Raw genomic sequence first — 26106 nt, 5'->3', positions numbered from 1 at the left:
AGAGCAAAACTCTTTGGCTGTGTCTACACTGGCACCCCTTTCCGGAAAAGGGATGCTAATGTAGCACTTTGGAATAGGCAAATCCGCGGGGGATTTAAATATCCCCCACGGTATTTGCATTAACATGGCTTCCGCTTTTTTCTGGCTTGGAGATAAGCCGGAGAAAAGCGCCAGTCTAGACTTTATTCTCCGGAAAATAAAGCCTTTTCTGAAGGATTTCTTATTCCTACTTTCAAGTAGGAATAAGAAATCCTCCAGAAAAGGCTTTATTTTCCGGAGAATAACGTCTAGTCTGGCGCTTTTCTCCGGCTTTTCCCCAAGCCGGAAAAAAGTGGAAGCCATGTTAATGCAAATACCGTGGGGGATATTTAAATCCCCCGCGGATTTGCCTATTCCAACGTGCTACATTAGCATCCCTTTTCCGGAAGGGATGCCAGTGTAGACGTAGCCTTTGATTTACTGCTTGTTAGTTAATCATTTTCAGCCATAAAATGAACTGCAAAACTTAGCACTTAGGAATGGGCAGGCTTTCCCACCCATATTGCGGAAAGCCTAAGACTTTGTGTTTGGCATCGACTGCAACACATTTATGTCAAATTGTGATTCTGATGACACCTTCCTGAGGTGCTTATCTGAAGAGCAGCAGTCTGACTAGTACAAAACTTGCAGATGGTTCAAGGCCTGTACTGGGAAAGAGTGTTGTCAGCGTTGACCATCAGTTACCTGTAGAACTTATTGTAGGTAGCTCGGCTAGAGTCAAAGGTGAGATGGTTCTAACCAGTGATGAGTTGCTCCAAGGCCTCCTTAGATGCATAAATAAGTTGTGAGAAAATTAAGCCCAAGGACATAATGTGTAGGAATTGAACAGCAGTGGTGTCTCCTGTTAGAATCTGCCTGTGGATGTTTATACCCCTAAGTAAGGAATAATTGTAAAATGGCCTAAAGGCACTGCCTTGACAGACAATCCCACCTGTGGATTAGGCCATGTGGATGCCCAGGAATTCCCCATGCTGGAGTAGTACCCACTACCAACCCTCGAGAGTACGGACAGAGGGCCCGGGACTGCTGGTAGCAGAAGGGGCGTAAGCGCTGGAATTTTGCTTCCCTGCTTGTTTGCTTGTTTGCTTAATTGCCTTCTTCTCCGCAGTGAGAGGCACATATTTAATAAAGCGTGAGGGCCACAAGGCGCAACATCCTCTGGCAATAAAACCTTTTATATTTATGCATCTAGTATGGATTCATTGAGTGTGTCTGAGCCTCCAGTTATAATAAGAAGCATGAATTCAGACTTAAACAGCTCTTAATGGAAGCCAATCTTAGACCTTCAATTACGGTTCATCAGGCACCGGGTGCAAACTCAAATCACAGCACTTCTATTTTGGTATGGGAAATGGCGCTGGGATAATTCTCTTGTGCAAAAGACTCTAAGTATTGAACCAGTATGGCACTGGCAGGCACACTGGCTCCTCAACATCACTCCACATCGCCGGTACCATAGAAACACCAAGAAGGACATTCCAATCTAAGCTCCGGATGTACTGCCATATTTCTTGAATTCTACTTCTGCTGTACTTGGCACTGCATTACCTCAGAACAATGGCTACTCTGCATGGTAGGAATGGGATACTCTCTTCAGTTCTCTTCTCTTCTCAGAAAGGAGATGCAATTGGTCCTCATATTATGGTCAGTGAGGAGGTCCCTCAGAATTAAATAGACAAGGAGTTCTACCCCTGCTGTTTCATTTTTCCCAAACTCAAAGGGCATTGATGGCCCACAGTCCATCTGCAGGGCATCAACTAATACATGAGGACTTTGAAATTCCTCATGTATGCCTAGTGACCATCATTCTCTCATTGGATCCATGCAACTGGTATACCACCCTCAACATGAAAGACACATGCATTTATATCACCTTTCTACCACTGGAAACTTTTAATCTCCTCTTCCAGATGACTCTCTCTTAGGGCATGTCTTCACTAGCCACTCTTGTTCAAACTAGGGAGACTAATGTAGTCATTTGAACTTGCAAATGAAGCAAGGGATTAAAATACCCTGGGTTTTATTTGCATGTTCCTGGGTGCCGCCATTTTTAAATGCCCGGTAGTTCGGACTCCCTGGCCATTGCAGGAGAAGTAACAGTAGTCTGAATTAGGGGCCTTAGTTCGAACTACCTAGCCCGTGACGCGTGTAGCCATGGGCAAGAAGTCCGAACTACCCAGCATTTAAAAATGGTGGCACCCGGGAACATGCAAATAAAGCCCGGGATATTATAATACTGGGCTTCATTTGCAAGTTCGAATGACTACATTAGCCACCCTAGTTCGAACTAGGGTGGCTACTGTAGATATACCCTTACATAGTCTACTAAGCTACAGTCATATTGACCCCCAAGCGCTAGATATTTAGGCATTTCTCTCCCTCAAAATAAGAGAATTTTTCTCACTAGCATGCTCTTATTATTCATTGGGATGTCATTATGCACTTTTGATGTTCCTGAGATCCCAAACCTGGGAATACTGGAGGGACGGGTTTGGACGATTGGGGGATAACGCATTTTGAAACTGCTCCTGACCCCATAGATTGCACGCACATGGCAATACAGCTCAGCCCTTAGCCTATAGTCCCAATGGTTAATCACCTTTCTGCCTGACCCTTTACCCACGAAAGTTTCTGTCACTCTCACTGATTATCTGTTTTATTTCAGAAAGCCTACCGATGCCTATACAAATTCTTTCTCCTTTTTCTCTTTTGTTTAGTCTGGTGAACACCCACTTCTTTTACTGACTTGTTGTGATGCTTAATACAACAAAACAAGAAGAAAAACTTGTTTTTCTACTATCTAGGAAGATGTCCATAGAATTAACCAGAACAATGTATAGCAATTAAAGTCTCTTTGCCTTTCACTGCCCATGGATAATGTTTAAGTTACTCAAGAAAGGGAGAATCTCATTCAGTATGTTGTAAGTCAAGGAACAAACACTGAGCTGTTTTTTTTTTATTCCCCATTTTTCATTTGCAGAGCAACTCCAGAGAGAAAACGGTGAGTTGGCCTAAATTCCTGCATAGTGACAGATTAAATGTCAGACCTGTTCCTCTCCTCCAACGGTTTCCAAAAAAATGGGAAATCACATGTTGTGCAGAGCTTCTAGAGGGACCTTTGTAGCCATTGCCATGCAAGGGTAGTGGTGATACACATACTGGAATGTTTTCTAGAGCAGGGAAACAGCACTAAATTCTTCTGTCTTCTGTCCCAATGGACACATTTCTAGATCAACACCATACATAAGATTTGGCTTGGGATTGTGTATATTTTTTTAAAAAGGGATGCAAGAAAATAGTTCCATTAGTCATGTCAGAGCAGAATAGGTGTTATAGTAAATAAAGTGCTTATTTTGATAAATGTCCTTTTGTTTTTTCTAGTAGCCCTGTTCAAACGGGAGAAGGATCATTTTATCAATGGGGGAAGCTGGGGAGGGAGGATTTCTTTAACTGCTTGCAGGTCAGGACATTTCTGCTTTTGCAGACACAGGGAAGTGAGCTTTGTAATTGGGATTCAGGAGACTCTGGATAGTTTTCAGTAGCAGACTATCTTTCTCTGCATGATCCAGATGGGGATGTGATACTGGGACAGCTGAGGGGAAAGAAATGTTCACTAACCAAATGGTCTACAAAAACAAGAATAAACAAGCTGACACATAGAGAAAGGTTTAGTTTGTTAAACCAATGGCTAGACGGCAAAGGTGCTTTAGCTTTGGTTTCTCAGCGCGATTTTATCAGAGAAATGCTCAACTGCTAGTTCTAGATTGCGCCAAGTGGCTCTTCATATGTATTTAATCAACTCTATGGGATTTAATACACTACCGAAAGGGTGAAGCCTTGATTGAGAACGGTCAGTATATCCCTTTGCATGGGAATCCCTTCTGATAATTGAAAGGAATGTTTGTTCCATGCTCCCTTGCTGAGTGGGGATTTCCCTTCACACAGCAGAGTGCAGAGTACTCAGGAATCCAGATAAAACAAAAAGTACTGATGTTCTGGGCCTATCTACAATGAGAGAGTCCTGTTCTCCCTGCCCCAGGCAGCAGGGCATTATGGTGCTGTCCCCTTCTATGGCTAGAAACTCCAGGAGATGCAGTTAACTCCGTGTACTACACTAACAGAAGGTCTCCATGCTGGTGCAGTTCAGCAGCCCAGTCAGCTTTGATTACACATAGTTGAACTTCTCCCCCACACTTTATCTGTGAAAGTAATAGAGGGAATTTCTGTAAAATCGTAAGCACTTGGTTATTGTAGCTCTGCAGCATTGTACATTGTGAATGCAAATACAACATAATTCAGTAAATAAATACCTTTACACTTTGAAGAGCTGACACCCATTTTACATTTTTGCCCTATTGACTTCTTTTCCATTTAATCATGATCAGGAAGGTTCTTGCCAACATGATTAAATATGTTTGGGACCTAATCTCTCATCTAGTCTTCTGTGTGGGGGAATGGGCAAGTGACTAACCTCACAGAATGACTAGCTGGAAAAGGCTCTTTCCTGCTGACCATCATGGTAAATATTTGTGCTAGTCAAGGGAGAAAGGTTAATGTTCTCACTCTACAGTTTGCTCACAAATAGATGGACATTAATTATTTTTCTCCTTCCCTTTTCTCCATGATTATTCTCTAGAGCAACTTCAGGAGCAAAAGGGCGAGTTGTCTGAATATCTCCCTAATCGGGATCTGATGATGCCACATGCTGCTAGAAAGTTATATTTTCACTTGGTGGTTGGGGGATTTCTTGTGCCATGGGATCCTTTGTGCAACACAGTGCATCACAGAGCTAAGAAATTGTCAGGATGCAAATCATTGTGGAGAGGAAATATTCCAGGACTCACTACAGAGCCCCCGAGAATAGCCAAAATCAACAGAGAATCAGGATTCCATCCTGCTCTAATTAGCCATCAGCAGAAGTTTGCCATGGATGCCGTGGATACATGCTGAGGGCGACTAGCCATTCCTGTCCTCCCTGATGCCCATGCGACTTCAGCCATATGTCTAGCTTCAAGTATAGATGCAAAGTAAATCAATTAATAGTTAATCCATGAAAATTGTTCTGTGTTTGTTGTCCTTTGTTACAAAAGACAGAAGAGTTCTTGAGGGCTTGTTGAAATCCGTTCCAATCATGTGTACTAGTGACATAGGGAAATATGTTGAAAGTTTTTCCTCTAGTAGCTCCCATCAGGGTCAGGCATGGATCCCCCAGGCGTGCCACCATTTGCTGCTACTATATACCACTGCTACCGTGACCCCTCCCTCAGACGTGAATGTGTTTCTCACAGATTGGCTCTACCACAGACAGGCATTAGTTTGGCGAAGTTCTCTGGCCTGTGTGATAAATGATAAGAGTGGTTCTTTGAGGCCTCAAATTTGATGCTGTTCAATGTCTCACCTTATCCTCATAACTTTACTCAAATAAAACCAATCCTGTTGTTGGTATTTTCACTATTGGGTGCATTCATTCCTAGCCATTTTATTACAAGAAGTGAAGTTGCACTAATGAACAATTTGTTTCTTTTTCAGAGAACTTGAAGAAGATAATAAGTAAGTCTGTGTCCTTTTTCATGCTTGTGAATTACTAATATGTGGAACTCTTAGAGAATGGAAAAAATGATTGATTGATTCTTGAACCTCACTCTTCCTTCCCACTTTTGATGAAGCAGTTTCCTCAGATTGCTTTGTCAATAACATGTACACACATTAACCATATCTGAAACCTGATGCTCATTTAAGTCCCCGGTTATTAATTTATAATTCCAACTCAGATTTTCCTTCACGAAATCATAAATGAAAGGCAGGTCTTGGTAATACTGCTGTTTTCTTTCAAGGCACTATGAAAGTAGAGGAGTATGGAGAGTCATACTAGCTTCTTTACCAATTATGTTTGTACTTTTGTTTTATAGTCTAGCATTTTGAAGTGAACACCCCAAATTATCCTCTAGGCATTGTAATTCTTAAGCAAATGGATATCAAAGTAAAGACAATGTACAAATCAAAAGGATTGAACATTGTGACTGAATATAGAACACAATTCATTCAACATATAATAGCATGACTCTGTCCATTCCTGAAACCCAGATTAGGAAAGTCAGATTTCTGCCCTATTGGCTTCTATTTCATTTAATTGTGACTATGAAAGTTATTGCAGAAATTGTAAATTATATTTGGGAAATAATGTATCTCATAGTCTTCTGTGGAGAAAAATGGTCATGTGACCAATTCCTTAGAATGACTGGCTGGCAAAGGCTTTTTCCTGCTCATCATGAATATCTGTGTTAATCAAGGGCTAAATGTTCCTATTCTCACTCTACAGCTGGCTAATACATAGACGGCCATTAATTATTTTTCTCTTTCTCTTTTCTCCGTGATTCTTCCCCAGAGCAACTCAAAGAACAAAATGGTGAGTGTTCTGAATTACTCCCCAGTTGTGGGCTCTGATAGTCCCACATGCAGCTAGACTGTTACATGAAAACTTCTGTGGCTGAGGGGTCCCTTGTGATTTGGAATCCCTTGTGCGTCACAGAACTAAGACCTTGCTGGTTTTCTGGAAATCAGCATGGAGAGGAGATATTGCAGGACTGTGTTGGACAATCATTGAGGGAGCATGTCTGTTCTATCAGAAATCTCTGGTTGAGGAATGCATGAAGGCAGTGCTGCTTCAGTCCTGCCTAGGCTGCAATCCCTGACACTCGACAAATACCCCACAACTCTTCTTAGAGATGGCAGAAGAGTCCTTTCCACGCCATCTACAACCACACCAGAATACCCAGAGGAGATCCCTGATAACTTTTTTGTAGTCTCCTGAGTTTCAGTGGAACTCTGTGTGTTGGGTTCAGAACCCCTTTCAAATCTTGCCATGTCCCCTTGTCAGCTACTACTTCATGCTGACACTTCAGAAAATGGGTCGCAGTTGTTGGAACTGGGTATCCAAAATCTGATGACAAGCTCATCAGAAACTTTGGCCAACAATGTTTTTATATCCCCCACACATCCCCATCAGAGAGACTGTAATTGTATAGCTAGGCCATGTCTACACTAGAAGATAATTTACAATTTACTAATTTTGACTTCTGGGTTCTCAATTTTACAATTTCAAATTTCTTGTGTCCTCATACGGGGAAGAATTGAATGTAGCTCAAAGCAGGCTCTGTTAATGTGGATGTGCTACCTCATACTCAGAGCACCAGGACTCTCTCTGGGGAGCTGTGGGTGGTGTCCCATATGCCCATTAATTCTAATTAGGTGCTCCACAGCATCCACATTAATGTTGTTTCTGACTTACAAGTTCAGGAATACCCTTATTCCCCATGAAAAGCAGGACTGCAAATTTCAAATTCCATGGGCCCTTATTCCTAAATAAAAGTCTTGAGATATTGTGGATGCTTCACTAACAAAATTGACTGTGGGGAATCTTATGTTGGACTAAAGTTCTTGTGTAGACCAGGACTAAGTTTTTATGAACAGCTCCCTCTCTTCCTTGTGAATGATTGGGAACTCTAGCTCAGGTCATTCTATCACCCAATAAAAATGATTACTCGTACTTCAAGGAACCTCTCAGTTGGACGCTTCCTCAGTATCCTGTGGCCAAGGCAAGGGTGTGTGAATTCGAGGCAAGGGTGTGTGAATAGTGGAGTAGCTTAAATTCACTGCAGAGCCCTTGAGAACAGCAGGAAAAGACTCAGGATTCAGACCTGCTCTGATTAGCTCGGAACAGAAGTTTGAGGAGCAGGATTTCAGTCCAAAGTCTGTTTGTCTTAAGGACAAAAAGGAACATTGATCCTTTGTTAATCATTGAACATTGTTTTGTGTTTCTTGTCCTCATTTAGAAAGCAAAAAAGTGTTTCCTGAAGCAGGTAAAATTTCCAATCTACTTCAAGAAGCAAATGTTAAATCTCTGCCTAGGGGGCTTCATCTGCTTTTGGGGCAGGATGTGTCACTACCAGATCACTAAGACCTAACTGTGCTACCTCTTATCTGGCTCGGCTGGTCAAAAATTGTGAGGCATCATTGACACAGGTCATGTGTGCAGCTGTAGAAGCTAGCCACTTCAAGTGCAATCCCAGCTTGACCCTGGAGGTGCGTTTAGAAGTGTCTAGCCCAACCGACCTCCTTTCTGTCTGTGTCAATTCAGCCACCTCTGTAACTTCATCTATGGATGTAAGGTAAAACAAATGAAAATTGTTTTATGTTTCTTGTCCTCATTTACAAAAGAGAGAAGAATTCTTCTTTGAGGGCTTCTTCACATCTGTTCCTAGCCGTTATATGTGCATCATGTGCTCAAGTGTTGGAAGCTTTTTCCTCCAACAGCTCCTTGGCATGGTGCCACTCACTGCTGTGACATACCACTACTGCCCTGAGCTCTCCCTCTGTTCCTCTTACAATCTGTGGTGGCATTGGAAGAGTCTTCTTCTTTTCATTTAACAAGCCTCTCACTCCAGAGCAAAACTCTTTGATTTACTGCTTGTTAGTTCATCATTTTCAGCCGTAAAATGAACTGCAAAACTTAGCACTTAGGAATGGGCATGCTCACCCACTCATATTGCAGAAAGCCTAAGACTTTGTGTTTGGCATTAACTGCAAGATGTTTCTGCCAAATTGTGATTCTCATTACACCTGCCTGATGTGCTTATGTGAAGAGCAGCAGTCTGACTTCTCTGAGACTTGCAGATGGTTCAAGTCCTGTACAGGGAAAGAGTGTTGCCAGGATGGCCTCTATGAATTGCACAGATAACAATACAGCTCAGCCCTTAGCCCATAGTACCAATGATTGATCACCTTTCTGCCTGACCCTTTACTCATGAAAGTTTCTGTCACTCTCACTGAATATTTGTTTTATTTCAGAAAACCTGCCAATGAGTATACAAAGTCTTTCTCTTTTTTCTTGTTTGTATAGTCTGGTGAACACCCACTTCTTTTACTGACTTGTTGTCATGCTTAATATAACAAAACAAGAAGAGAAACTTGTTTTTCTACTATCTAGGAAGAAGTCCACAGAATTAACCAGAACAATGTATAGCAATTAAAGGCTCTTTGCCTTTCGCTGCCCATGGACAATGTTTAAGTTACTCAAAAAAGGGAGAATCTCATTCAGTATGTTCAATTTGTAAGTCAAGGAACAAAAACAGCTGTTTCTTTTCCTCCCCATTTTTCATTTGCAGAGCAACTCCAGAGAGAAAATGGTGAGTTGGCCTAAATTCCTGCATAGTGAAAGATCAAATGTCAGACCTGTTCCTCTTTTCCAATAGTTTCCAAGAGATCCATCTGCAGCAGAACTCCTCCTATTGCACGGCCCATAATCTGGGAAGGGCAGAGTCTGTAGGTGACTCTGGAATTGTGCTATGTCAAGGAGGAGTGATCTCACAGCAGTTTGCACAGGACGTTAGAGGAGAAGAGGTGGAAGAAGGGAAAAAACTCACGTCCCAGGAACTGAACAAGTCCACTTAAGATAAAGCCTCTGGGGTGTGAGGCAGAATAGAGTTGCTACTGTTGTGCTACTTTAATAATAGATCCCATGCAGATCCACCTCCTACCTCAGGGATGGAGGCAGAATAAACATTCCCAATCAACTTCAAAAAATATGGGAAACCACATGTTGTGCAGAGTTTCTGGACGGAGCTAAGTCGCTATCACCATGCAAGGGAAGTGGTGATACAAATCTAGTCCAACATACTGGAAGGTTTTCTAGAGTAGGAAAATAGAACCAAATTCTTCTGTGTTCTCTCCTAATAAACACATTTCTTGATGAACACCACAGATCAGATTTGGCATTTGATTATGTGTATTTTTAAAAAAAAATGTGATTGAAGAAACCAGTTCCGTTCAGTCATTTCAGAGCTGAAATGGGTTTTGGGAAATAAAGTTATTGCTGAAGTCAAGATTTTACCCTTCATTCAGTACAGTAAACTGAAGTGGCAACACATCCATTGTCCTCAAATTTGATCCTGATCCACGAGGATCAAATTTGTGAACAAGGAATTACATATTTTCAGAAGTATCCTTTTGTTTTTTCTTGTAGCCCTGTTCAAGCGGGAGAAGGGTCATTTTATCAATGGGGGAACCTGTGGAGGGAGGATGTCTTTAACTGCAGCAGGTCAGGACATTTCTGCTTTTGCAGACACAGGAAAGTGTGTTTTGTAACTGGGACTCAGGAGACTCTGGATAGTTTTCAGTAGCAGATTGTCTTTCTCTGCCTGATCCAAATGGGGATGTGAAACTGGGACAGTTGAGAGAAAAGAAATGTTCACTAACCAAATAGCCTACAAAAACAAGAATAAACAAGCTGACACATAGAGAAAGGTCTAGTTTGTTAAACCAATGGCTAGAGTGCAACGGTGCTTTGGCTTTGGTTTCTCAGTGCGATTTTATCAGAGAAATGCTCAAATGCTAGTTCCAAATTGCACCAAGTGACTCTTCATATGTGTTAATCAACTATATGGGATTTAATACACTACTCAGGGGGTGAAGACGTGATAGAGAAGGGTCAGTATATACCCTGGCATGGGACTCCCTTCTGGGAATTGAAAGGAATGTTTGTTCCATGCTCCCTTGCTGAGTGAGGATTTCCCTTCACACAGCAGATTGCAGAGCGCCCAGGAATCCAGATAGAAACAAAATATCTGCTAGAAGCCAGACAGCATGTGCTGGAGCTCTGTGCCTATCTGGCAGCAGAGCATTGTGGGTGTTGTCCCCTTCCATGCTTAGAAACTCCAGGAGATGCAGTTAACTCCTTGTTATACTACCCTATCAGAAGGTCCCCATGCTGGTGCAGTTCAGCATCCCAGTCAGCTTTGCTGACACAAGGTTGAACTTCTCCACCACCCTTTATCTGTGAAAGTATCAGAAGGAATTTCTGTCTGCGTAAAATCGTAAGCACTTGGTTATTGTAGCTGTGTATTCAAAAGAACAGAAAATCATTGAACATTGTGAGTACGTCTAGACTGGCAAGATTTTGCACAAAAACAGTCGCTTTTGCACAAAAACTTGCCAGCTGTCTACACTGGCCGCTTGAATTTGCGCAAGAACACTGACGATCTAATTTAAGATTGTCAGTGGTCTTGCGCAAATATTATGATGCTCCCGATCAGGGATAAGCCCTCTTGCGCAAATGTATTTGTGCAAGAGTGCCAGTGTAGAGAGGGGAGGACTGTTTTGCGCAAAAAAACCCCAATGGCGAAAATGGCAATCGGGGCTTTCTTGCGCAAAATCGCCTCTAGACTGGCCATGGATGCTTTTGCACAAAAGCACTTTTTGCGCAAAAGCACCTGTGCCAATCTAGACGCTCTTTTGCGGAAATGCTTTTAACGGAAAAACTTTTCTGATAAAAGCATTTCCGCAAAATCTGGCCTGTCTAGACACAGCCTGTGAGTGCAAATGCAACATGCTTCATTAAATAAATATTATCAAGACCCTTTCAAGCACTGACACCCATTTAGATTTTTGCCCTATTGACTTCTTTTCCATTTAATCATGATCAGGAAGATTCTTGCCAACTTTATTAAATATGTTTGGGACCTAATCTCTCATCTACTCTTCTCTGTGGAGGAATGGGCAAGTGACCAGCCTTAAAGCTAACTAGCTGGCAAAGGCTCTTTCCTGCTGACCATCATGGTAAATATTTCTTCTAGTCAAGGGATAAAGGCTGTTGTTCTCACTCTGCAGCTTCCTAACAAATAGATGGGCATTAATTATTTTTCTCTTTCCCTTTTCTCTTTGATTATTTTTCAGAGAAACTCCAAGAGGAAAATGGTGAGTTTTCTGAATTACACCCCAGTCATGGGCTCTGATGATGCCACATAGAGCTCAGAAGTTTTATTTTCACTTGTATGGCTGGGGGATCTCTTGTGCTACAGGATACCATGTACATCACAGTGCATTACAGAGCTGAGAATTAATAGTTATCTGTAAAGCAGTGTGTAGAGGAGATATTCCACGGCTCACTGCAGACCCCTCAGAATGGCAGAAATGAAAAGAGGCTGAGGATTCTATCCTGCTCTGAGTCGCCATGAGAAAAAGTTTGACCTGGGGGATTCATACACAGGATGACTAGCCCATCCTGTTCTCCATGATGTGCATGTGACTTCAGCCATATGTCCTGTACTGACAGACGGGAAATCAAGGAATACTTAATCAGTGAAAATTGTTCTGTGTTCCTTGTCCTCATTTACTAAAGACCAAAGAGTTCTTCTTTGAGGGTTTGTTGGCATCTGTAGCAATCAGGTGTACGTGCATCAGAAGCACAAGTGTTGGAAGTTTTTCTTCTAGCAGCTCCCATCAGGGTCAGGCAGGGAGCCCGTTGGTATGGTGCCACTGGCTGCTGCTATATACCACTACCACCCTGACCCCTCCCTCAAAAGTGAATGTGTTTCTTACAGATTGGCTCTACCACAGACAGGCATTATTTTGGGAAAATAGTCTGGCTTGTGTGATAGATGATAAGAGTTGTTCCTTCAGGCCTCACATTTGATTTTGTTCAAAGTCTCACCTGTTTCCTCATAAATTTACTCAAATAAATCCAATAGTGTTGTTGGCATTTTCACTAGTGGGTACATTCATTCTTGGCCATTTTTTTTTTGACAAAAAGTGAAGTTGTACTAATGAACATTTTGTTTCATTTTCAGGGAACTTGCAGAAGAGAATTCGTAAGTCTATGTCCTTTTATATGTTTTTTAATTAAAACTATGTGGAACAGTTGTAGAATAAAAAAAGGATTGACCTTGTTCTTCCTTCCCAATTTTGATGAAGCAGTTTCCTCAGATTGCTTTGTCGAATAACATATACACGTTAGCTGCATCTGAGAACTGATGCTCCTTTATGTCCCCAGTTATTTTATATTTCCAAACCAAATCCTCCTTCATAAGTGATGTGCCGGTCATGGTAATGCTGCTGTTTTCTTAAAAGTCACATGACGGTAGAGGAGAACAGAGTGTCATATTAGCTTCACTGCCAATTATGTTTGTACTTTTGTTGTATATTCTGGCATTTTTAAGTGAACACCCCAAATTTTCCTGTAGGAAACGTAATTCTCAAGCAACTAGATACCACAGTAAAGAAAATGTACAGATCTAAATGGCTGAACATTGTGAGTGAATATAGAACACAGTTCATTCAATAAATAATAGCATGACTCTGTCGATTGCTGTCATCCATGTTAGAAGTGTTAGATTTGTGCCCTATTGACTTCTTTTCCATGAAATCATGACAATGAAATTTATCGCAAAATTGTTAAATATGTTTAGGAAATAAAGTCTCTTATAGTCTTCTGTGGAGAAAAATGGGCAGGTGACCAATTCCGTAGAATGTCTAGCTGGCAAAGGCTCTTTCTTGCTCAAAGGACAATAGACATTATCAAAATTTGTATTAATCAAGGGCTAAAGATTCCTATTCTCACTCTACAGCGGGCTAAAACATAGATGGACATTATTTATTTTTCTCTTTCTCTTTTCTCTGTGATTCTTTCCCAGAGCAACTTGAAAAACAAAATGGTGAGTTTTCTGAATTACTCCCCAGTTGTCAGCTCTGAGAGTCCCACATGTGGCGAGGGTGTAATATGCAAACTTCCATGGGTGGAGGATTCCTTGTGCTGCAGGTTCCCTTGTACATCACAGAGCTGAGACCTTGCTAGCTTGTGCTTTGTTGAACAAGCATTGAGAGAGCATGTCTAGTCTATCATAAATCTCTGGTTGGGGATGCAGTAGTTCAATGCTGCTTCCATCCTTCCTAGGCTGCAATCAGTGACATCCGACAAACACCCCACCCTTATTAGAGATAGTAGAAGAGTCCTTCCCACCCCTTGAACTAACAACCCCTCCAGGGTTCCCAGAGAGATCCTCAGAAACTTCTTTTCAGTCTCCCGGGTTTCAGTTGAACCCCCTGCGTGTTGGGTTCTGAGCCCCTTTCAAATTCTTTCCATGTATCCTTTGGCTGCTGCTTCATGCTAACACTTTAGAAAATGGGCCCCAGTTGTGGGAACTGGGTACACAAAATCTGATGACAACTTTGGCCAACAATGTTTTTATATCCCCCACACATCCCCATCAGTGAAGCTGTAATTCTGTAGGGCCATATCTGCATTCGGAGATTATTTCCAATTTACTAATTTTGACTTCTGGGTACCCGACTTTACAATTTAAAATATCTGTGTCCTCACACAGGGAGGAATTGAATGTACCCCAAGCAGGCTCTGTTAATGTGGATGTGCTACCTCATACTCAGAGCCCCAGGATGCTCTCTGGGGAGCTGTGGGTGGTGTCCCAGAGGCCAATTACTTCTAATTTGTATCCCTATTAATGTTGTTTCTGACCTACAAGTTCAGGAATACCCTTATTCCCCATGAAAACCAGGACTATGGATTACACATTCCATGACCCCTTATTATATGTATATGTATCTGTGACTCTGTAATGCTGAAATGCTGGCTGTTGCCTCTGGGCCGCGCTGTTGCCTCACTCACATCCTTCACCTCCCACTGTGGCGCTCAGCTGACTTCTGCTCCGCTCATCCGGGCCACCATGAGGGAGCAAGCTGCGCAAGTGGCTGTTTGGGCACCGTGGTTCCCATGCAGCACCTCCGTGCTGTATGGGGAGTGCAGGGCTCAAAAGACTGCTTGCGTTGCTTGCTCCCCTGCGGTGTACCAGCTGAGCTGCGCAGAAGTAAGCCAAGCACCACAGCAGGAGGTGAATGGGGATGGGGTGGTGACGTACATGGCCAGGGGACGGGGCTTGGCCGTGTACGTCACCGCCCTGGCCCGCCCCCCTTTGCCTCCCGCCATGGCACTTGGCAGACTTCTGCCCGCTTAGCTGGGATGCCGCGGGGGAGTCCAAACGGCTGCTTGCTCCCCCATGGCAGTCCAGCTGAGTGGTGCAGAAGTCAACTGAGTGCCATGGCGGGAGGTGAAGGGAGGCAGGGCACGCCCCCTTTCACCTACTGCTATGGCGCTCATCTGACGTCTGCCCTCTCAGCCAGGGCTCTGCGGGGGAGCCCAAATGACCACTTGCGCTGCTTGCTTCCCTGCAATGGCCCAGCTGAGTGGCATAGAAGTCAGCCGAATGCCATGGTGGGAGGCTAAGGGAGGCGGAGCAGTGACGTACATGGCCAGGGGGCGGGGCCTGGCAATATATGTCACCTCCATCATGTCCTTCGCCTACTACCGTGGCACTGGGATGACTTCTGTGCCACTTTGCTGGGCCATCGCGTGGAACCAAGCAGCACAAGCAGCTGTTTGGGCTCTGCGCTCTCCATGCATGAGGAGGAGGAGAAGAGAAAGAAAGAGTGAGAGGTAGGAGGGGGAGAAGAGAAAGAGAGAGACGGAGAGAGAGGCAGGAGGTGGAGGAGACCTGAGCGAGAGAGCGGGGGGAGGCAGTAGGAGGAGGGGAGAGCGAGAGAGAGAGAGAGAGAAACGGAGCGAGAGACCAGAGGCTCAGGAGAGAAGTGTGAGATAGAAAGGGAATAGGATGAGGAGGAGAGACACAAAAATCCCATCTTATGAAGGGCTATTTGCTAGTTCTTAAATAAAAATCTTGAGATAGTGTGGATGCTTCAGTAACAAAATTGACCTTCAGGGCTTATTTCGAACTAAGGGCTTTGCATAGAGCAGAACTAAGTTTTTATGAACAGTCCCCTGTCTCCATTGTGAATGTTGAGGAACTCTTGCTCTGGTCATTCCGCCACCTGGGAAAAATGCAACTGGGACTTATAGTAACATCTCAGTTGGAAGTTTCTGCAGCATCCTGTGGCTACAGCAAGGGTATAAATTCTTAGAGGAATGGGGGAACAGCTTCGACTCCCTGCAGAGCCCCTGAGAATGGCAAGAGTTGAAAGAGACATGGGATTCAGTCCTCCTCTGATTAGCCAGCAACAGCAGTTCGACCTTAACTCTTTGGGGAGCAGGATTTCCATCCAATGTCTGTGTGTGTCTTAAGGACAAAAAAGAACAACACAGTTAATCAATGAAAATTGTTTTGTTTTTATTGTCCTCATTCAGAAAGCAAAAAAGAATTTCCAGAAACAGGTAAGATTTCCATTCTACTTCCATCAGTAAAGGTCAAGTCTCTGCCTTGGGGACTGCATCTGCTTTTGGTGCTAGGTGGGTAATTACCAGATCAATAAGATGTACTCGTGCTACCTCTTATCTTGCTAGGCTGCTCCAGAATTGTATCACACAGGTCAAGTGTGCAGCTGTATGAGCTAGCCACTCCAAGTACTCCAGCTGGACCCTGGGGTGCATATACTGGGTGGCGAGCCAAGGACCAGCCAACAATATTTGGTACCTGAGTCAGGGAGCTCAAATGGTGTCCCCATGAGCACATATGCACCCAATAGCAGACATTGTTTTCTACACTCTGTGTCCTAGGGTATGTCTAGACTACATGGCTCCACCGACAAACAGCTGATCGGCACAAAGTGGCGGCCATTTTGATGTAAGTGAAGCGGCGATTATTTAAATCACCGCTTCATTTTCCTATGTCTAGTCAACTCATCTACATGGCTCTGTCGATGGAGCCATGTAGTCTAGACATACCCTAGTGTCACAGGGCTTGTTCACATCCCTTCCAATCAGGTGTATGAGCATTATGTGCATTGGAGGTTTTGTTCCACCAGCATCTCCTTGGGATGGTGCCACTGGCTGCTGTTATATACTACCACTGCCCTGAACCCTCCCTCAGTTTTACCATCTGCAGCAGCATTGGAAAAGACTCTGTCACTCTTACTGGTTATTTGTTTTGTTTTGTTTTTTTCAGAAAACCTGCAGATTACTATACGTAAGTCTGTGTCTCCTTTCTCTTGTGTATAGTCTGGTGAACATACACTAATCTGGTATAGTAGAAAATGGGTTAATTTATAGTTAAACTCTGCTCTTTTTGATCCCCTTTGTTTGCTTGAAATTAGCAACACTGAATATTTCATGGCTCTGAGGATAATTTTGTGTTCTGGTATTTGTATGTAAACTCCCCAAGTTGTTTTTAATGTGTTCAGCAGGAAATGTAACCCCCAGGAAAGAAAATGTAGTTCTTTTTAAAGAGGTCCCTGTGGATACATCACTCTGACCTTACTGTCATCTCGGCGTTTGGATCAGAGATTTTGAAGCAGTCTCTGAACGGGCTGCACCAACCAGCATGTATGTGCCAGGAGGCACATGCATGTGTGTCCTGAATCCTCTAGTTCCTTTTCAACCACCCTTGGCCTGAGATGCAGCTCCCTAGTTCCCTGTTGTTGTTTTTTTGACAATTCTGAAATTATTTAGTTTCTTAGTTCTTGTTTTTGTTGATGTTAAGTAGTTAGTTAGTTCTTAGTAGTTAACAACTTACTTTTACATTATGACAGATTCTCCAGGATTCAAACTCTGTGTCCTTGCACAGAGGCAATGCCCATTTCTGATGGACACTTGCAATGTGTCAGATGATTTGGAGAACAGCATTCAACTTACAGTTGCCCTTGCTGTGTCAAACTTAATTGCTCTCCTGATTACACTGAGTTCAGGAGAGCAATAAAGTGCATATATTGTTTTGTCCTTTTTGTATTCTTTTGTAAACCAAATTAAGAAGGACAAGGGTAAGTTGCCTTTGATTTCTGTAGTTTGGATGGAGAAGGGTTAGTCATTTTCCCATTGATGGACATGGCAGAGTGAGAATTTCATTAACTGTTGAGGGGCCTTTCTCCTTTTACAGTAAGTAGGAGGAGAATGCGTATCTCAGTTTGGACTAAGAAAAATCTGTGTATTTTCCATTGACAGATGGCCACTCTGCTTCTTCAGGTTTGTGGTATCACACTGCAGAAGATGAGAGGAAATAAATATTAACCAAGTTTTCAGCAAAACCAGTGCTGAAGAAGGAAGTTCATAAAGTGAAAAGGGTTTCTTAGAAAATCATGAAAATAAGTGAAGTCTTAGATAAAATGTCTTATCATGATAAACTTAAAGTTTTCCGTTAAAAGCATTTTCCAAAAAGAGCGTCTAGATTAGCACTTTTTGCGGAAAAACATCCATGCCAATCTAAATGCGCTTTTTTGCAGAAAACAAATCTCAGCTGTCTACACTGGCCCTTTTGCGCAAAAGTTTTTCGCAAAAGGGACTTTTGCCCGAACGGGAGCAGCATAGTATTTCCGCAGAAAGCACTGATTTCTTACAGTAGGAAGTCAGTGCTTTTGCGGAAATTTAAGCGGCCAGTGTAGACAGCTGGCAAGTTTTTCCGGAAAAGTGGCTGATTTTCTGGAAAAACTGGCCAGTCTAGACACAGCCAAAGAGCTCAATCTGTATAGCTTAACAAAGTGAAAGGGAGACTTAATCACACGTTATAAATACATTGAAGGAGAACAAATATAGGAAAATGGCTGCTAGCAGAGAAGGGTATGGCTGGCAATGAAGCTAGAAAAATTCAGATGGGAAATAAAATTTAAATATGATTTAAAACAATTAAGAATGGGGTGATTCGCCAGTGAAATTACCAAAATTCATAGCATATTTTGTGCCACTTGAAATTTCTAATCAAAGTTGGATTTTTTTCCCCAAAAGATTTACCCTAATAAAGACAGGCATTATTTTGGGAAAGATCTGGGCACTGTGTGATAGATGATAAAAATGGTCCCTTCTGGCCTTAATCTTGATTGTGCTCGTTGTCTCATCACCTCCTTCATAAATATTTTTCAAAAGAACAATACAGTTTTCAATGTTTTAACTATTACTTACCTGCATTTTTGTCCATTTTATGACAAAAGGTGCTATTTTTTTTCTTTTTTAGGGAACACTGGGGAAAAAAATAAGTAAATCTGTATACTTTTTCTTCCATACACAGCACTAATTTGTAGGATTCTTATAGAATGAAAAAATTATTGATTTATCCTTAACATTCACACTTCCTTCCCACTTTTGATGGAGCATTTTCTTTGGTTTCTTTGTCAATAAAATATATGAGTATTTTTTGTATCTGATTAGTGCTACTCATACATCAATAACATCTAAATAGATTTCCTCATTTCTGTTTCATAGTCACAAAACCATAGCCTGCCTGTAAGGAAACACAGTAAGAAGGGAAATGTACAAATGATAAGACTCTGCATTTAAGTTGAAATGAAATGCACGTTGTGATACCATATTAATGGAAGACCATGGTATAACATTTGTACCTCTTTTGTAATTACTTTTAACAGCAAAGCTTCTGAAATGGAGTCAAGCAATGTGAGAACCCTGTCTTTGTGATTTAGAAAGATAGGTATGGGACTAGCCCAAAGGCTAAAAACTAGTGTGTGTCTTGCTGTCTCTCCATTGCTATGGCCAATATTTATGCTACCCAGGAAACAAAGTATCTCATTCACCCTCTTCAATATGGAACTCAGTGTGTGTGGACTGAATTTTTTTTGCCTTCTCATTTTTCTTTTGCAGTAGATCTGCAGGAGAAAGCAGATGAGTTTGCCTTCATCACCTCATAGTTACAGTCCAGAAACCAAACTCTGAATTCCCAGGCTGGGTTCCTTTAGATCCAACCCCTGGTCTACACTACGGGATAATGTTGAATTAAGATACATAACTTCAGCTATATTAATTGTGTAGCTTAAGTCAAAGTATTTTAACTTGAATTTTGGTTCAATCCACACTGCAGGAAGTCAAAAGGAATGCACTCTCCCTTTGACTTCCTTATTCTCATAGAAGCAAGACTACCAGTATCGACCAGAGTGCCCTCTCAGCTTGAATTAGTGTGTCTTCAATAGACTCACCAATTTGAACCCCAGAAGATTGACTGTGTCTGCTTCAATCTTATCTGTAGAGTACACATGTCCCAGCTGATGGAGATATGTGATCATTGGCATGGCCTTCAGAGCCAGGAGAAGGGATCCTGTAGGGGACTCAGCAGCCATTGAGTACAATGTAGCTGAGACCTCACCAGGTCTTTGGAAAGACGACTAAAGGGGGAGAGGTTCAATGGCAATTGGGGAAGAAAGAAAATACACTCAGGACTTCCAGGAACTGAACATACTGGCTATGTCTAGACTGGCATGATTTTCCGGAAATGCTTTTAACGGAAATGTTTTCCGTTAAAAGCATTTTCAGAAAAGAGCGTCTAGATTGGCATGGACGCTTTTCCACAAAAGCACTTTTTGCGGAAAAGCATCCGTGCCAATCTAGACGCGCTTTTCCGCAAAAAAGCCCCGATCGCCATTTTCGCGATCGGGGCTTTTTTGCGGAAAACAAATCTGAGCTGTCTACACTGGCCCTTTTGCACAAAAGTTTTGTGCAAAAGGACTTTTGCCTGAACGAGAGCAGCATAGTATTTCTGCAAGAAGCACTGATTTCTTACAGTAGGAAGTAAGTGCTTTTGCGGAAATTCAAGCGGCCAGTGTAGACAGCTGGCAAGTTTTTCCGGATAAGTGGCTGATTTTCTGGAAAAACTGGCCAGTCTAGACACAGCCACTGAGCATAGGAGAAAGCACTGGATAGGGAGTACAGCAGGACAGAATGGTCTCTTTAATCTCTGAGGACAGGACAGGAAGCAGAGGACCTAACTTGCAGCAAGGGAGGTTTAGGTTGGACATTAGGAAAAACTTCCTGACTGTCAGGGTGGTTAAACACTGGAATAAATTTCCTACGGAGGTTGTGGAAGCCTCGTCACTGAAAATATGTAAGAACTGGTTGGATAGACACCTTCCAGGGATGACATAGACAGTGCTTGGTCTTGCTGTGACTGCAGGGGACTGGACTTGATGGTTTCTCAAGTTATCTTGCAGTTCTAATAATGTATGATTCTATGATTTCAGCCATTTGGCTATTAGTTTCACTGGATCTTTTTAAATTTAAGTCATAATAAATTTTGTAAAATGTAATTCATTTCCAGGGTAATCTTAGACCCTTGGTTACAAGGAAACACTGAACAAGAATTTTAAAAGGTGTAATAATTAATGTTTTTTTTCCCCAGGTGAAATGCAGAAGGAAATAGGTGAGTGAAGACCTGTGTACACTCTTGCTGGTATTCCCACTCTGATTCCTTGGATATTTAGAGAGGGGCCATTTCTCCTGTGAATCCTCAATCTTCCTGGCTACTCTTGATGGAGTAGGGGATCCTGATAGTCCATTTTCTTCCCATCCTTAGCAGAGTGTACAGCTACCTCAGGCACACACATTGCAGCTCCACTCTCTGACAACTCTTTTCTGTCTCAGCCTCAGTTTAGGGATAGAAGGATCTCCTGGACAGCCACAATGGAGTCTGAGACACCTCAGTAGTCACAGCATCATTGATTTACCATTAATCTGCACAGCATCTGGGTGTGTAATTTCCAGTGCAAATACACACCTGCCAGTTCTGCTCTAGCTAGTATGTTAAATGCAGCAGTGTAAGTGTGGTGACACAAGTAGCAGATTGGGTTAGCTGCCTGAATACATACCCAGGGCCCAGGTGGAATTAAATATGTATGAATGGAGATTGCCTATCTCCTAGTACTGGAAGGGACCTTGAAAAGTCATGTAGTCCAGTCCCCTGCCTTCAGAGCAGCACCAAGTACCATCCCTGACAGATTTTTGCCCCAAATCTCTTCCTCAAGGATTGAGCTCTCAACCCTGGGTTTAACAAGCCAATGCTTGAAGCACTGAACTATCACTGCTCCCGCTTATGCTTGTATGGTAAATCTGAGCCAGAATAGTCACAATGCTATGCTTAGTGCACTAATCCAAACAGAGCTGCTCATAGATGTCTACCCATATGGGGGTATTATACTCCCCAGATGCAATGGAGACACATATTGGAGGGCATTGTCCTTCTATGTCCTGCCTGGGAGGAGCTGGCTGGCTGTGACTGTAGCATCTGATGGCTGAAAATGCCATGTGTATGGATGGGAACGCTCATTCTCTGTTCCAGTGAGAATGGAATGTGTAAGAGGGAACTAAACCAAAGGCAGTGAGATCAGGTACTTTGTGAGGTGATTTCTTCAGGTGGAAGTGCAAGGCAGACAGAACAGATCTCAGTCAGATCAGGACTATGCCCTGGTTTTTAACCTTAGCTCAGAACAGCCGTGTGTGTGTGGCAAAGAGAAAGAGAGAGAATGACCATTCGAGTGCTACTTTTGTCCATAATAACTCTGTAAAAAGAATCATCCCCCATTGTGTCTGGCATCCTCACTTGCTTGCAGTCTGGAAATCTACAGTGAAAACTTCTATTAATTCAGTGTCTGCTGTTTTCTCACTTTTATTTCAGACTGGAGAAGGGCTCGGAGCAAATCAGGTAATGGTGCACACAGCACAGGGCTAGAGGTGCCAATGCTGATAGATGCAGCGTGAGAACCTCACTACATTAGAATCTGCCCCAATGTTAAAGAAATCAGCATGTCTGCTACCATCATCAAACTAGAAAGACATTTTTCTTGTCAGAGACACAACTCCTAAGGTCCTTACTTCCCAGCGCCCAAACTGATTTCTAGGCCTGATCCTGACCTTATTTACCCTAATTTCACACTATTGTGATGCTAATAACATACATGCAGTTACTCCTGAATCACATTTATCGGATCAGAATCAGTCCTGAGTGAGAGAGTTCCTGAGTAAATGACTTAACGTGATTTTCAAAATCATCAATGTGATTTCAGAGCAAAAATTCCATTTAAACTGAAAGGGGCCTTGTAACACGAGACCTGTCTCTGTTAGCACCAGTGTGGCAGGTCATGGAGCTACACCACCTGACCTCCTTTATGCCTCCACCCTCAATTCTCTATTTGTCAAGTTCATTGTCTGGGCCTTTGGCTGTGTCCCCTTCAGGATAATGGGGAGTTGGAAATCCCTTAGCTCTAACGGGACACACAGCATGAAGTCTCCATGTTTTAGACCCTTTATCTCCAAATTCTTTGACTAGATGAGGTAAGGGAATGGGCCCACCAACTCCACTGGCGTCCTTTTCAGGGGCCTTGCCTTATTGGGAACAGACAGAATAATCTCTTACAACTCCTTGAGCTGCCTTCTGCTGCCCCTCTTCTGGAGGCTTCTCCAGCCTCTTGCACTGCTTCTCTGCATTCCTAAATCTCTTTGGCCCATCTCCTCAAAAATTATGGTAACAATAGAAATTAGGCACCTAAATGCCTTTGAAGAGCTGGGCCTTAGTGTTTACTTGGAGTGGGATTTGCAGAAGGGCCTAAGGAGGCCCTTGGCAAGTGGGCCACAGGGAAGGCAGAGATGATGTGGTGGCAGGGATGGTCACTTGAAAGAGAATCATAAAGCAGTGGCGGTGGGACCATCATGGGCCCTGCGGTGGAGACCGGTGTGGCCTGGAGCAAGTCAACAGTGTTTGTCAGGCCTTTGGTAGTGATGAAGGCAGAGATAATAATTTGCACATTTGCCATTTGTTGCTTATCATCTGGAAGCTCTTTACAAATAATAATAACCGTGTATAGCGCCTGGTGAGGGTGGCACTATATTCAGGTGACTGAGGAGTAAACTGACTATCAGAGAGCTTATGTGACCTGACCAACCTATCACAGCAGCAAAGCTGGAAGCAGAACCCAGGGCTACTTCTACACTGGTGGGTTCTTGCGCAAGGGTGGCTGTTCTTGTGCAAGAACCCACAGAGTGTCCACTTACGCAAGAAGATTTACAGTATGGAGTGGTAAGAGAGGGCATCTTGTGGAAGAGCTACATTCTTTTCTAACAGGTGTAAGCTCTCTTGCACAAGAGGGCAGTGTGGACGCTCAGCAGGGGTTTCTTGCGCAAGAAACCCCTATGGCTAAAATGGCCATCGGAGCTTCCTTGCGCAAGAGAGCATCCACACTGACATGGATGCTTTTGTGCAAAAGCTCATGGCCATGTGGACATGTTCATGCACAAGAACCTGCCAGTGTACACATAGCCCAGGGGTCCTAACTGAGTAATGAGTAATTATAATGTGTTACAGGTTTGACCTCCCTGGTCCGGCACCCTTGGGACCTGATCAATCCCAAATGAGGGAGTTTGCTGGACCAGGGAGGTCAATTCTGACCCTTCTGCTGATGGACACCAGATTCTCCCAGGGTCCATCGGTGAATTTGCCAGGGCTCCCTCCTGGGCTCTGCATCCCCACCTGGCTCTGCTGCTGGCCAGTATGGCTCACCTCCTGACTGCCAGCCCAGCTGTCTGGCTCCCTTCCCCCAAGTTGCTGGTCTCCGACACTGAGCTCCAGTCCCTATACTGGCCTGAGCTGCTGGTTTAGCCCTGACCCTGGCCCAGGCTGTCAGTCAGGCTCTGTGCCCCCAACTGTCATCCATGCTGCTCTGCTGGTCTGGCCCAGGCCTCAGCTACAAGTTGGGCTCTGTGCTCCTGGTCGAGCTTTGCTTTCAGGACCAGCCCCAGCTCCAGTCCCAGGTTCAGGCTCTGGGCTCTGCACCCCTACCTGTTCCAGGCTGCGAGGTTTGGGACCCAGATGCTGGGCTCCATGTCCCCTTCCAGGCTCTGCTGCTGGCCCTGGCTGCCTGACTCCACAACACTGGTTCCCTGCCCCTGGAATGGCTCTACTGTGAGCCCTGTCTCCAGGCCCCCAGAACCACTTCTGGCTGCTGGCCCCTGAGGGCTTCACCCAGCAGTGCTGATGCTCTTTGGCTTGGTGGCTGTCTCCTCCAGTGCCTTCGGTCATCCTGCTGGACCACAGATGTTGCTGGACCAGAGAGCCCCAGAGGAGAGATCATTTACATGCATCTTATTTTTTTACACTGATAGAAATAGGGCCATAATGACACGACGAGTGTTACAATTCTTAATGCTCAAATTCTGCTTTTCATGATGAAGTTCTACTCATAGTTACCTATCACCGGATAAATATGTTTGCCATGCTTCACACAGAGAACATCTCCTAATGCTAGACTTAGTGGGCCCAATTCAGCTCTCAGTGGTGATGGTGATGTGTACTTTGCTGGCCACGTATTTAAATAAAGTTTCTCTTAATTGACACCTATGTATCAGGTGAGACACTGGCCCAGTTTGAGTACTAATGTGATAATCATTTCAGGATCAATTTTATGTTTGTGTAAATACAAGCAAATCTCACTTCTGGAATATGTTGGTAACTTATTCAATTGACAAGTGTGCAGCATTGGTCAAGTCATGCAGTGCTTACACAGACACACCTGCCATTGAAATCAGTGGGAGCTGTGCATGAGGAGAAGCAGCAGAAGAAAGTTCACTGTTTATACACCCCACCTATTCTGGTTTATACCAATATAATAGGAAAGGTCCTCAAAAGAAATTCCCCTCTTCTTCTAGATGACATCACTCTGGATGCAGACACGGCCCATCCCAACCTCTCCATTGCTGGAGATAAGAAGAGTTTGACTCATGAAGCCCAACCTCAGAAATCTCCAGCTAATCCAGAGAGGTTCGATGCAACTGTCTGTGTGCTGGGCTCTGAAGGATTCTCCTCTGGACAGCAGTACTGGGAGGTGGATGTTGAGAGAAGCACTGAGTGGGACCTGGGTGTGGCCCTCAAATCCATAGCAAGAAAAGGAAAACTCTCCCTGTCCCCTAAAGAGGGATTCTGGGTTCTGGGTCAGAGTGGGAGAGATTACTGGGCTAAAACAGACCCATGGACCCGGGTCATAGTGCAGAAAAAGCCCAAGAATATTGGAGTTTATTTTAGTTACGAAGAGAGGCAGGTGACCTTTTTCAATGTAACTGACATGTCTGTGTTGTTCACATTTAAGGATTGTTCATTCTCAGGAGAGATTTGTCCATTCTTTAAAAATTCACACAAAGAAACAACAATGAGAATTTATTAAATTAAAGCGAAATAAATATATCATGACAGTGATGCTGATTTTATATTAATATAACTGAAATCAAGGTTATAATGAGGGAACTGTGATATAAAAAGCAATTTTAATTGTATATTTTCATTACATATTTTGGAATAAAATGCTTCCATTTCCTATTGTTGTGACTTTTGTCCAATACAATATTTTGCTAGCCTCTCAAAAACAGTGTTTTGGGGCCTTTGATTCAGGTATTGAAAACACCATCCTGACTTACACCTTCCTTATGGCATCTTCAACTCTGAGGCACAGTAACAAGAATCTTATTGATAGGTTCAGCATTATCCTCTACAATAAAATAAACATGATCTGGATATTTCA

At 43.2% G+C, this 26106-nt stretch overlaps 1 protein-coding gene across 1 annotated transcript in view; it reads left to right on the top strand.

Annotated features, from left to right (window-relative positions):
- LOC149523232 (uncharacterized) overlaps window positions 1-25891 on the top strand; it is an 89564-nt gene extending 63673 nt beyond the window's left edge. The window contains exons 30-42 of the mRNA XM_089769996.1: window positions 3020-3040; window positions 5569-5589; window positions 6425-6445; window positions 7872-7898; window positions 9204-9224; window positions 11770-11790; window positions 12663-12683; window positions 13506-13526; window positions 16025-16051; window positions 16782-16802; window positions 20946-20966; window positions 22218-22244; window positions 25241-25891. Of these exons, the coding sequence (XP_089626122.1) occupies window positions 3020-3040; window positions 5569-5589; window positions 6425-6445; window positions 7872-7898; window positions 9204-9224; window positions 11770-11790; window positions 12663-12683; window positions 13506-13526; window positions 16025-16051; window positions 16782-16802; window positions 20946-20966; window positions 22218-22244; window positions 25241-25752 (782 nt within the window). The 3' untranslated portion in view covers window positions 25753-25891. The remainder of the gene's footprint in view (window positions 1-3019; window positions 3041-5568; window positions 5590-6424; window positions 6446-7871; window positions 7899-9203; window positions 9225-11769; window positions 11791-12662; window positions 12684-13505; window positions 13527-16024; window positions 16052-16781; window positions 16803-20945; window positions 20967-22217; window positions 22245-25240) is intronic.
- Window positions 25892-26106: the final 215 nt, after the last annotated feature.

This window comes from Pelodiscus sinensis, chromosome 18 (genome assembly GCF_052426305.1).
Source record: "Pelodiscus sinensis isolate ZL-2025 chromosome 18, ASM5242630v1, whole genome shotgun sequence".
NCBI lineage: Eukaryota > Metazoa > Chordata > Testudines > Trionychidae > Pelodiscus > Pelodiscus sinensis.
The sequence above is the reverse complement of the archived record's forward strand: the minus strand, read 5'-3'. Positions and strand labels throughout refer to the sequence as shown.